The 13,018-nt window shown below is 39.9% G+C and overlaps 1 protein-coding gene across 1 annotated transcript; it reads left to right on the forward strand.

Annotated features, from left to right (window-relative positions):
• The first annotated feature begins 9,384 nt into the window (after nt 1–9,384).
• LOC130949543 (uncharacterized) lies at nt 9,385–10,898 on the forward strand. Its single transcript, XM_057878228.1, has 3 exons — nt 9,385–9,928; nt 10,027–10,259; nt 10,371–10,898. The coding sequence occupies exons 1-3, from the start codon at nt 9,385–9,387 to the stop codon at nt 10,896–10,898; spliced, it is 1,305 nt and encodes a 434-aa protein (XP_057734211.1).
• Nucleotides 10,899–13,018: the final 2,120 nt, after the last annotated feature.

The raw sequence follows: 13,018 nt of genomic DNA on the forward strand, positions 1-13,018 counted from the left end.
AAACTTAATGAAGCCACCCGGAAGGATCACTTTCCCCTACCATTTATGGACCAAATGCTTGAAAGACTGGCAGGACATGAGTATTATTGTTTCCTAGATGGATACTCGGGCTACAACCAAATTGTTGTAGATCCCAAGGATCAGGAAAAAACTTTATTTACTTGTCCATATGGTGTATTTTCTTATAGGAGAATGCCCTTTGGATTGTGCAATGTGATGACAAGTCATCATATACCCATTTTTCAAGCTAATTTCACTTGTTTTGTTAGTCTTTATGCACTTTCTTGCATCCTAAGTAAGTGATTTGGAATGAAAATACATAACTTCTTTAAATCAAACAACCACCATGAAATTAATGTTAACTCATGAGGTTTAAGCTAAATTTAATTGATTTTTAATTGATTTATAAGCCTTTTGAATTTAGTGATACTTGGAGTGGTTGTTTTGGTTTATTGTAGGTGAAGAAAGAAAGAAAAAAGGAAAAATGTGGCCTAAGAAAGCGTGGCCCAAGGAGAAGAAAACGTGGTCAAAGGAAGGAGAGATGTGGCGTATGAAGGAGGAAAGCAAGCATTGCCCTCCACAAGGGCACACTGCCCTCTAGGAGGGCAACATAAGGGAACAAGGCTTGGAAGGCAACTTTGCCCTGCCCACGACAAGGGCAGAGCACAAAATTGTGCCTTGGATCAAAGGAAGGAAAAACCTTGCCCTGCCCTCCACAAGGGCAGTATCGGGCTCTCAAAAAGGAAAAATTCAAAGAAAAAGCCCACCATTGCTTACCACAAGAGTCGAACACGGAACCATGAGGAAACAAGAAACTAAGTCTCACTTTGGTGCCAAGAATATCAAAGAAAAGAAGTAGCGTGTGCGTCACTCAAGGATCGAACACGGGGCTTCAATTTGGGAACACTGCCCTGCCCTCCGCGAGGGCAGGGCAGCATTTTGTTGTGGCGCACCAAGGCACCATTCTGGCGCACCAAGGAGGCTTCGGCAGCATCCTGCGCACCAAGCTCGCACCACGCGCACGCACCATGGGCCAGCCGCATCAATTTTCTGCCCTGCCCTCCGCAAGGGCAGGGTAGCCTCCTGGAAGCAATTGATCTTGGGCCAAAAATTGAATTAAAAATCCAATTTAATTTATTTCTTCACCAAATCAAAAGCCCATCCAAATCCCAAGATCCAAGAATAGGAAGTGTATAAGTAGGAGTTAGTTTGATGTAATTAGGACTTTTACATTCACCTTTTACTTGACTTGAGAATTTGGCACTTTCTTTGGAGCTTTGAATTTTGCAACTTCTCTTGGTGACTTCACTGAGATTTCAGAGAATTAGGGAGGAGAATTGATCTCTCTTCTTCCTCGTTCTTGCTTGGGCACTTCTACTTTTCTTGTTTTGAGTTTTGGGTGTGAAGAATTGAGGAAATTCTGTCTCAATCTCCACTCAAGAGCTCTTTAATTTTTCTTCTGCATAATTGAATCCATTTACATTCCCTTTACTACTTCTTCTTCTATTTCTTGTCAATTGCTTTGTGAACTTGGATCTGGGAAGGCAATTGAGATCTAGACTTTGCTTTCTAGTCTCTTGAGACCTGAGATCCCAATTTCCTTTTGGTTCTTCTGTGAACCTTTGCTACACTTGATTTCCTTACTGTTTGAGCTCTAATTGCTTTTAATTCAATCTCTGCTCTATTAATTGTTGCAATCCAGTTCCTCTTTGCTTAGATTCTGAAATCCCATTCCTCAATTCCCTTTTACATTCAAGCAATTTATATTCCTTGCATTTTAAGTTACTGCAATTTACATTTCTTGCACTTTAAGTTTCAGTCATTTACTTTCTTGTTCTTTAAGATTCTGCAAATTTATTTTCATGCTCTTTAATTTACTGCAATTTTCCCTTCCCCCTTTACATTCCAAGCAATTTAGCTTCTGTTAAATACAAACCACTCAATCAAAGACTTAATTCGCTTGACTAAACCAACCACTAAACTAAAATTGCTCAATCCTTCAATCCCTGTGGGATCGACCTCACTCATGTGAGTTATTATTACTTGATGCGACCCGGTACACTTGCCGGTGAGTTTTGTGTCGGATCGTTTTCCGCACATCAAGTTTTTGGTGCCGTTGCCGGGGATTGAAATAGATTGACAATGATTAAGTGAAGTGGAGGTCTAGATCAAGCACTTTTTCTTTTCTGTTGTTTTAATTTTGGCTAACACACTAACTGTTTGAATTTTTGCTTAAACTAACTGAAATTTCATTCTAGCAATAGATTGAAGTTTTATTGAGTTTCTGGATCTGTGTGTTCATTGTTGTGTGTTTGCATGTCAGGTACAGGAAGATCTTCCCCAATTCTCTCTGAAATTGACCAAAGAATTCTTCGAAGAATAAGAAGAGCTGAAAGAGGGAAAAACGTTATTGGAGAGGAAGAATCTGAGGAGGAATTCCAAGAAATGGAAGGAGATCCATCAAATCCCAATCAACCAGAAGGAGGAGCCAATAATAACCAACAACAAAGAAGAGTATTGGCTTCCTACACATTTGCAAATGCTAGACACAGTGGGAGTAGTATTCTTCCCCCCAATGTCAATGCAAACAATTTTGAACTAAAGCCACAACTCATCACTTTGGTCCAAAATAATTGTTCTTTTGGAGGAGGACCATTGGAGGACCCAAATCAACACTTATCCACCTTCTTGAGGATTTGTGACACTGTTAAAACCAATGGTGTGCCTCCTGACAGTTACAAGTTGTTGCTCTTTCCATTCTCTCTCAGAGACAAAGCCACTCAATGGTTAGAAACGTTCCCAAAGGAAAGCATCAACACTTGGGATGACTTGGTGAGCAAGTTCCTTGCCAAATTTTATCCCCCTCAAAGAATCATAAGATTGAAGACTGAGGTGCAGACATTCACTCAAATGGAGGCTGAGAATTTATATGAAGCATGGGAAAGATATAAAGCTCTATTGAGAAAATGTCCACCAGAGATGTTTATTGTATGGGATAAGTTGCGAAACTTCTATGAAGGACTTACTCTGAAAGCCCAAGAAGCACTTGATCACTCAGCTGGAGGCTCATTACAACTCATGAAAACTACAGAGGAAGCTCAAAACCTCATTGATATGGTGGCCAACAACCAATATTTCTTTGCTCATCAAAGACAACGCCAACCATCACAGAGAAGAGGAGTAATGGAGTTAGAAGGAGTGGATTCAATTCTAGCTCAGAACAAGATGATGCAGCAGCAGATTCAACAACAGTTTGAGCAAATGGCCAAAAGAATTGATGGCCTGCAAGTAGCAGCAGTGAGCACCACAAGCCAACCATCAACCACATGGGTGCAAAGTGAAGAAACTCAAGAGGAGCAACAGCAAGAGCAAGTCCAATACATGCACAACCAAAATCCTGGAACAAATGAAGTCTATGGTGATACTTACAATCCATCTTGGAAGAACCATCCCAACCTCAGATGGGGAGACAACCACAATCAAAACCAACAACCATGGCAAAGAAACTCAAGTCAGAACAATTGGAAAAGCCCAAACCACAACCCCCAGCCAAACACTAACCAAAACACATACAGAAAACCACAAAATAACTACCTCAATTCTAACCATCACCTACACAATAACCACCCAACTAACCAAAGCACTTACCATCATCCATCAATACCCCAAAACCAACCAATCTCACAAGACTCTCAGAGGATCACTAATCTAGAGCTGCTCATGGAGAAAATGATGAAGAACCAAGAATTGACAACAAAGAACCAAGAAGCTTCCATGAAGAACCTAGAGAGGTAGATTGGGCAAATCTCCAAACAGATTTCTGTTGAAAAACCATCAAGCTCACTACCAAGTGACACCATTCCTAACCCAAAGGAAGAATGCAAGGTCGTGCAACTAAGAAGTGGAAAGATGTTAGTGGATGGTAACCAAGGAGCAACCAAGAAACTTATGGAGAATGACAATGAGCCAACAAGGAATGATGAAGCCATCAACAAAGACATGACAAGCAAGAATGTCCCAGAAAAACTCACAGAGGAAAATAACCAACCACAGAATCTGAAGAAGGGAAAGCAGATCATGGAAGAGCCAATTCCAAGACAACTTCAAGGGGAGAAGAGCTTAACATCACCACTACCTTATCCATAAAGATTCCACAAAGAGACAAAGGATCAGCATTTCCACAAATTTCTTGAGACTTTCAAGAAGTTGGAAATCAACATACCATTGGCTGAGGCATTGGAGCAAATGCCTCTGTATGCCAAGTTCTTAAAGGAGCTCATCAACAAGAAGAGAAGTTGGAATGAGAAAGAGATTGTAATGCTTAGTGAAGAATGCAGTGCACTCATCAAAAAGGGACTCCCTCCCAAGCTTGAAGATCCTGGAGGTTTCTTCTTACCCTGCACTATTGGAAACCTATTCATCAACAAGGGGATGTGTGACTTAGGAGCAAGCATAAATCTAATCCCATCTTCTTTAGTAAAGAAGCTTGGCATAAAGGAGGTGAAACCAATACAGATGTCCTTGGAGTTGGTGGACCAATCAGTAGTATATCCTAAAGGGCTGATTGAGAACCTTTTAGTTAAGGTTGACAAGTTCATCTATCCGGCAGATTTTGTGATCCTGGATTCTTCAGAAAATGGAAATGACTCCATAATACTTGGTCGACCATTTTTGGCCACTGCTAGAGCCATTGTGGATATAGAGCAGGGAGAGCTAACCCTCAGGATGCATGAGGAGAGCATCACCTTGAAAGTCTTTCCAGAATTACAAAGGAATGAAGAAACAAGCAAGACAAGTGGTGACTTCCTTCCAAGGCAAGCAACCGACAAGGCAGTAGAACAGAAAAACAAGCATCTACAAGAAGAAGAAGGAATTCAAAAAGAAGCTGGGATGATAAACAAGAAGGAAGGTGTCACAACCCAAGTCACTGCCAAGAAAGAAAGATCAACAAGAAAGAAAAAGAAGAAAAACAAGAAAAAGGCTTACAAAGGGTGGAAGAATAAGAAAATCCCAACTGAAGGATTTGCCAAAGGTGACAAGGTGCAACTAGTGTATCAACAGTTGGGAACAAAAGATTATTATACTGTCAACCAAATACTTTCTCTTGAGCATATGGAAATTGAGCATCAAGGCACACAGAGAAAGCTTACAGTGAGAGGTGACAAGTTGAGACATCACCAGCATCAACCACCTTAAAGGGAGTTCAATGTCAAGCTAGTGACAATAAAAGAGCGCTTGTTGGGAGGCAACCCAACCTGAGGTAGTTTTCTTTTCATAGCTTTTTCAATAAAAATGTTGAATAATTGGTATGCATTGCAAGGAGCTAAGTTTGGTGTTGCACACCAAAATAATTTAAGGGAAAATGAAGGATTCTAAGTTTGGTGTTCCACCAAAATCTCACTTAAAAAGCACATTCTCACCCCTTGCTTAATGCTAGCTCCAAGCAATCAGACAAATTATTCAACTATTTAACTGCTTTCTAGCTTTGATTCCATAACCTTTAGCAAGGACACAAGGTTTCAAATATGGTTAACTTGTTGCATCTGAGACAGTGGCAAACAATTAAGTTTGGTGTTCACACACCAAAACAAATCCAAGAGCCACACTCAATTTATGCATACTAACCATACACTTAAGGGCTTGAGAAGCAAGCAACTTTGAGAAATATGCAGGACATAAGTCAACAATTGAAGATATTGTGCATCCTAACTCAAAGAAAACACAGCAGAAGGAAAAATCAAAGGGCTGCAACTTCAAAGGTTGTATCTAAACTTAATCCTAGCTGCTGTAAATTGTTTTGAACATGGAAACCATTATATATCCTGCTAAAGTGTTTATCTAGTTGCAAGTGAAGTTGTTTGATTAAGTATGCTAAATCTGCATAATGCTTGTCATTCATCACTTAGCTTTAATTTTGTTTTGTTTCCCATATGCTTGAATAAAAGAGAATTGTTTGAATTGAAAAGTGAAATATCCAATGTTGCATAAGTAGAATGGAAGTTAATGGTGGTATATATGTTTGATTAAATGCATAACTCATGAAATAATTGTTGCATAATATCATTCTCATTCAAGTGTGAGTTAGCTTGCTGTTATAAAGACCCTTATCAATAGAGAAAAAGCCCTTGAGAACAAAAACAGAAAGACAAAAACAGAAGAAAAAGCCAAAGTGGCAAGAAAAACAAAGAATAAAGGTTGGACACCAATAGCTTGGACCCTAGGACATATGCCTGTGGTATTTTTGTACTAAGATATGCTTGGATGAGTAAATTCTAAGGGGTATTTTAAAACCCGGTCACTTAGATCAACTGATTTGGGATGGCCAATTGAAAGTCCACAATAAAGAGCAACTTAGATACAGAACATTTAGTTATCCAAAGAGATGCTGGGCATCAATGATCCTAGGAGGAAATAGTGAGCCATGTGTCTGTGGTGGAAAGATGTTGAGTAAAAGAAAAAAAAATAAAGTCAAAGGCTATTACTGCAACATTAGACACCAAACCTCCAAAAGAATAAGCTTGTTAAGCATTATAAGAAAGAAAAGTTAGCAAGGGAGTAATTAAAAAGTAAGTCTTATAACAGCAAGTTTAGCAAGCCTTTGATGAAAAATGTATACTATGTAACAGCAAGCAATAACTTGAGTTATCATTGTCTGCATAAAGACCCCATAAATCAAGTTCTTCTATATGCCTAATAAGGATATGTGTTCTTTTCTTGTTCATTTCAATTCCTCTCAGTTTTGATGCTTGCTTGGGGACAAGCAAGATTTAAGTTTGGTGTTGTGATGACAAGTCATCATATACCCATTTTTCAAGCTAATTTCACTTGTTTTGTTAGTCTTTATGCACTTTCTTGCATCCTAAGTAAGTGATTTGGAATGAAAATGCATAACTTCTTTAAATCAAACAACCACCATGAAATTAATGTTAACTCATGAGGTTTAAGCTAAATTTAATTGATTTTTAATTGATTTATAAGCCTTTTGAATTTAGTGATGCTTGGAGTGGTTGTTTTGGTTTATTGTAGGTGAAGAAAGAAAGAAAAAAGGAAAAACATGGCCTAAGAAGGTGTGGCCCAAGGAGAAGAAAAAGTGGTCAAAGGAAGTAGAGATGTGGCGTATGAAGGAGGAAAGCAAGCATTGCCCTCCACAAGGGCACACTGCCCTCTAGGAGGGCAATATAAGGGAACAAGGCTTGGAAGGCAACTCTGCCCTGCCCACGACAAGGGCAGAGCACAAAATTGTGCCTTGGATCAAAGGAAGGAAAAACCTTGCCCTGCCCTCCACAAGGGTAGTATCGGGCTCTCAAAAAGGAAAAATTCAAAGAAAAAGCCCACCATTGCTTACCACAAGAGTCGAACACAGAACCATGAGGAAACAAGAAACTAAGTCTCACTTTGGTGCCAAGAATATCAAAGAAAAGAAGTAGCGTGTGCGTCACTCAAGGATCGAACACGGGGCTTCAATTTGGGAACACTGCCCTGCCCTCCGCGAGGGCAGGGCAGCATTTTGTTGTGGCGCACCAAGGCACCATTCTGGCGCACCAAGGAGGCTTCGGCAGCATCCTGCGCACCAAGCTCGCACCACGCGCACGCACCATGGGCCAGCCGCATCAATTTTCTGCCCTGCCCTCCGCAAGGGCAGGGCAGCCTCTTGGAAGCAATTGATCTTGGGCCAAAAATTGAATTAAAAATCTAATTTAATTTATTTTTTCACCAAATCAAAAGCCCATCCAAATCCCAAGATCCAAGAATAGAAAGTGTATAAATAGGAGTTAGTTTGATGTAATTAGGACTTTTGCATTCACCTTTTACTTGACTTGAGAATTTGGCACTTTCTTTGGAGCTTTGAATTTTGCAACTTCTCTTGGTGACTTCACTGAGATTTCAGAGAATTAGGGAGGAGAATTGATCTCTCTTCTTCCTCGTTCTTGCTTGGGCACTTTTACTTTTCTTGTTTTGAGTTTTGGGTGTGAAGAATTGAGGAAATTCTGTCTCAATCTCCACTCAAGAGCTCTTTAATTTTTCTTCTGCATAATTGAATCCATTTACATTCCCTTTACTACTTCTTCTTCTATTTCTTGTCAATTGCTTTGTGAACTTGGATCTGGGAAGGCAATTGAGATCTAGACTTTGCTTTCTAGTCTCTTGAGACCTGAGATCCCAATTTCCTTTTGGTTCTTCTGTGAACCTTTGCTGCACTTGATTTCCTTACTGTTTGAGCTCTAATTGCTTTTAATTCAATCTCTGCTCTATTAATTGTTGCAATTCAGTTCCTCTTTGCTTAGATTCTGAAATCCCATTCCTCAATTCCCTTTTACATTCAAGCAATTTATATTCCTTGCATTTTAAGTTACTGCAATTTACATTTCTTGCACTTTAAGTTTCAGTCATTTACTTTCTTGTTCTTTAAGATTCTGCAAATTTATTTTCATGCTCTTTAATTTACTGCAATTTTCCCTTCCCCCTTTACATTCCAAGCAATTTAGCTTCTGTTAAATACAAACCACTCAATCAAAGACTTAATTCGCTTGACTAAACCAACCACTAAACTAAAATTGCTCAATCCTTCAATCCCTGTGGGATCGACCTCACTCATGTGAGTTATTATTACTTGATGCGACCCGGTACACTTGCCGGTGAGTTTTGTGTCGGATCGTTTTCCGCACATCACAATGCACCTACAACTTTCCAAAGGTGTATGCTCTCCATTTTTTCGGATATAATTGAGAAGTTCATAGAAGTATTTATGGATGACTTCTCTGTGTTTGGGGATGTACTCATATTTTGATTGCCTATACCATCTTTCTCTTGTGCTAAAAAAGTGTCAAGAAACCAACCTTGTTCTAAACTAGGAGAAGTGCCATTTTGTGGTGACTAAAGGGGTGGTTCTTGGTCACAAGATTTCAAAAGATGGCATAGAAGTAGATAAAGCAAAAGTGGAAGTAATTGAAAAATTACCTCCACCTTGCAATATCAAAGCAATCAGAAGCTTTTTGGGACATGCTGGGTTCTAAAGGAGGTTTATTAAAGACTTTTCAAAAATTGCGAAACCTCTTAGCAACCTACTTGTCTCAAATACTCCTTTTGTTTTTTTATAGATAATGCATGGTAGCCTTTGATGAACTTAAAAGGAGACTCTCCTCTGCACCTATTATAGCACCACCAAGTTGGGATCTTTTCTTTGAACTAATGTGTGATGCATCTAATTTTGCTGTTGGTGCTGTCCTAGGACAGAGGAAAGACAAGCTAGTACATGTTACTTACTATGCTAGCAAGGTCCTTAATGAGAATCAAAGGAACTATACCACTACAGAAAAAGAACTTTTAGCCATAGTTTTTGCTTTTGATAAGTTTAGATGATATCTCATTGGCTCAAAAGTAATTATGTTCACTGATCATGCAGCACTCAAGTACTTGCTTACCAAACAAGAATCTAAGCTTAAACTCATAAGGTGGATCTTGCTACTCCAAGAATTTGATATTGAGATTAAAGATAGAAGCGGGACAAAGAACAAAGTAGTTGACCACCTCTCAAGGATCCCACAAGAAGAAGAAATGCAACAAGTAGCAGTAAATGAAAGCTTTCCTGATGAACAATTGATGATGATTCAAGTAGCCCCTTGGTTCGCGGACATAGCCAACTTCAAGGCTATTGGGGAGCTACCAACAAACATCAATAAGCACATGAGGAGGAAGCTAATCAAGGATGCCAAACACTACATATGGGATGATCTCTATTTGTTCAAAAAGTGTACTGATGGTGTCCTAAGAAGGTGTATATCCCATGAAGAAGGGCAGGAAGTGTTATGGCAATGCCATGGATCAGCATATAGAGGCACTTCAGTGGAGAAAGGACAGCAACAAAGGTGCTCCAATCCAGATTTTACTGGCCAACAGTTTTTAAGGATGCCAAGGAAATGGTATCAAGGTGTGATGAATGTCAAAGGGCTGGTAATCTAACCAAGAGGAATGAGATATCACATCAATATATACTAGAGCTGGAACTATTTGATGTATGGAGAATAGATTTCATGGGATCCTTCCCTACCTCCTACTCAAATAGCTACATATTAATGGCTGTTGATTATGTTTCAAGATGGGTAAAGGCCATAGCTACTGCAACAAATGACAACAAGGTTGTGATAAACTTCTTGAGAAGGAATATCTTCAGCAGATTTGGAGTTCCCAAAGCTCTTATTAGCAATGGAGGGTCACACTTCTGCAACAAACAATTGGAAGCACTCCTTCTCAGATATGGAGTAAAGCACAAAGTGGCAACTCCATACCACCCATAGACCAACGGGCAGGCTGAGATCTCCAATAGAGAGCTAAAATGAATACTTGAAAAAACTGTTGGGAGCTCATAAAAGGACTGGTCTAGGAAGCTAGATGATGCTCTATGGGCCTACAGGACAGCCTTCAAGACCCCCATTGGGATGTCACCATACCAACTAGTATTTGGCAAGGCTTGCCACTTACCAGTTGAACTAGAGCACAGAGCTTTCTGGGCTCTAAAACTACTCAATTTTGATGAAAAGGCTGCTGGAGAAAAGAGATTAATGCAACTCAATGAACTGGAAGAGTTTAGAAATCGAGCATATGAGAATGTAAAAATCTACAAAGAGAACACAAAAAGGTGGCATGACCAAAAGATAGCAAGAAGAGAGTTCACTGAAGGACAAAAGGTGTTACTCTACAAGTCAAGACTCAAGTTCTTCCCTGAAAAGCTTAAGTCTCGATGGTCAGGACCTTTCACCATACTCAAAGTGTTTCCCTATGGTCATGTGGAGCTCATGGAAGACAAGACTCAGAGAACTTTTTCTGTCAATGGCCATAGACTCAAACACTACTTGGGAGGCTCATTGGAGGAGCAGAGAGTGAGCTACAAGCTCAGCTAAAGATGAAGGAATATCAAGCTAATGACAATAAAGAAGTGCTAGTTGGGAGGCACCTCAACACTTTATCCTTTTGATTTAATTACTTTCTTAGAAGTAGTTTAAATTCTGTGATAATTTCATTAGGATTAGTTTACAATTGTAGATTAGGAAGTCTGAAATTAGCTTTGATAGTTAGATTTTTTTACACTCTTTTATTTCTTTCTATTTGGGAGTTGCAAATTGATGAATGCATAACTAATGATGAGTGAATGGGCTGAGAACTAGCTAAAGTGCTAAGTTTGGTGTGGCCTCTCATCCACTTAATCTAGGCTTACACACAATTAAAAGTATGATTTTGAAGAGTAAGCCCAGAGATTAAGTTTGGTGTGGCCACCTCCAATAATCACATAGCAGCCCAATTCACCCAAGTTGAAAGCACTTAATACTTTGGATAAGAAATGAACGTGAGTTAATGAGTTCAATAGAGCTGGAATCAAAAGAAAATGAAAGGATCTATGTTACTCCACTCTTATGAACACATTAAATTCACAATGATGAAACCAATTTATTAAGATGCCAAGGAATTAAGTTTGGTGTCCCAAGGGACACCCATCAGTTGCAACCCAATTTATTCTTGATGAGAAGGAATATGAAGGGGTTATTTTATCATCACTAATGGGTTCAGTTTCAATTTCAGGAGAGAAGATGGGGCCCACATGGTAAACAACTCACAAAACAAGGAAGTCAAAGTGTACTTGCACTTTGGAACTCAACACACGCAGAAGACACAGTGAGAAAGGAGTTGGCACCTATTCCGACGCTAGGCGCCACTTCCCAAAGTGGGAAAACATTCATTTCCCTTTTATTTCCCACCTTCGAACATCACCATTCACCCACTATAAAAGCCTCACTCCCCATCTCTCCCCCTCCCACTTCAACAACCCAACAACACTCACCTTCGCATCTCCTCTCATCTTCTACTACCCCCTACTTTCTTTTTTTTTTCTTGATTGGGACAATCAAGTCCTAAGTTTGGTGTTGGAGAAAAATCTTGTTTTGCCTTCTCTTTCTTTCAATCCCCCTATTTTTTTTCACACTCTCCCAACCTAATGGCACCACCAAAAAGTTTAGCCTCAAAGAAAAAAAGAACAAGGGAACCAACCTCTGGATCCTCAAGTTCCTATAATAACTACAAGTTCCTCTCCGCATTCAACCAAAATCAATTTTATGGTTGGGTGAGTGAGAGGGAAATCATTCCAGACGTTGGGTTTCAACTAGAAAGAAATGAACACATCAAAATCAACATTGAGATTGAGCAGAGGGGTTAGTCACGTCTATGCAACCCACCAAGGAAAGTGGTAGAGAGCTTGGTGAGGGAGTTTTATGCCAAGGCGGTACCTTAACCAGGGCAACAATATGGCTACGTTAGCTATATGAGGGGTAAATCCATTGACTACAGCTCCTCTAGCATAGAGAGAATGCTAATGGTGAAGAGGACAAGCTCCACTCGGAGCTATGAAGAGAGAATGAAGCAACAAGACCTTGGGTTTAAGGAGATTTTGAACGAAATATGTATGATGAATGTGCAGTGGATCAACGACAAGGATTTGATACCCAACCAATTGAGGAGATGAGATTTGAGCCCCCAAGTTAGAGGGTGGCTAGAGTTTGTGAGGAGATCCCTAATCCCTATATCCAACACTTCAGAGGTGACCAAGGAGAGAGCTGTGCTCATCTACAGCATCATGAGAGGAGAGAACATCAATATGGGGGAGATGATTGCCAACAACATCAACAAAGTGCTGAAAAGCACCAATGACAACACAAGGTTGGCATTTCCCAGCATCATACAAAGGCTGTGTGATGAGGCTGGAGTTGAAAAGATAATTGATGAAGTGCTTGTGAAGCAAGACAAGTTCATCACTGCCAAGAAGATGGCAAAGGTGGTGGCTGTCTACCCACTCAACAGGGCTAGAGAAAGAAGAGCCCATGCTCATGAACCATAACAACAACAAGCAGAGGGAGGGGCAGAAGAGCAACCTCAATTCCTAGCACTTCAACCACCACCACACTACCAATATCAATAATTTTCAGAAGGTTCCAATTAGGAGCAAATGCAAGGAGATGTACACCAAATGAGG

Source organism: Arachis stenosperma, chromosome 9, assembly GCF_014773155.1.
Source record: "Arachis stenosperma cultivar V10309 chromosome 9, arast.V10309.gnm1.PFL2, whole genome shotgun sequence".
NCBI lineage: Eukaryota > Viridiplantae > Streptophyta > Magnoliopsida > Fabales > Fabaceae > Arachis > Arachis stenosperma.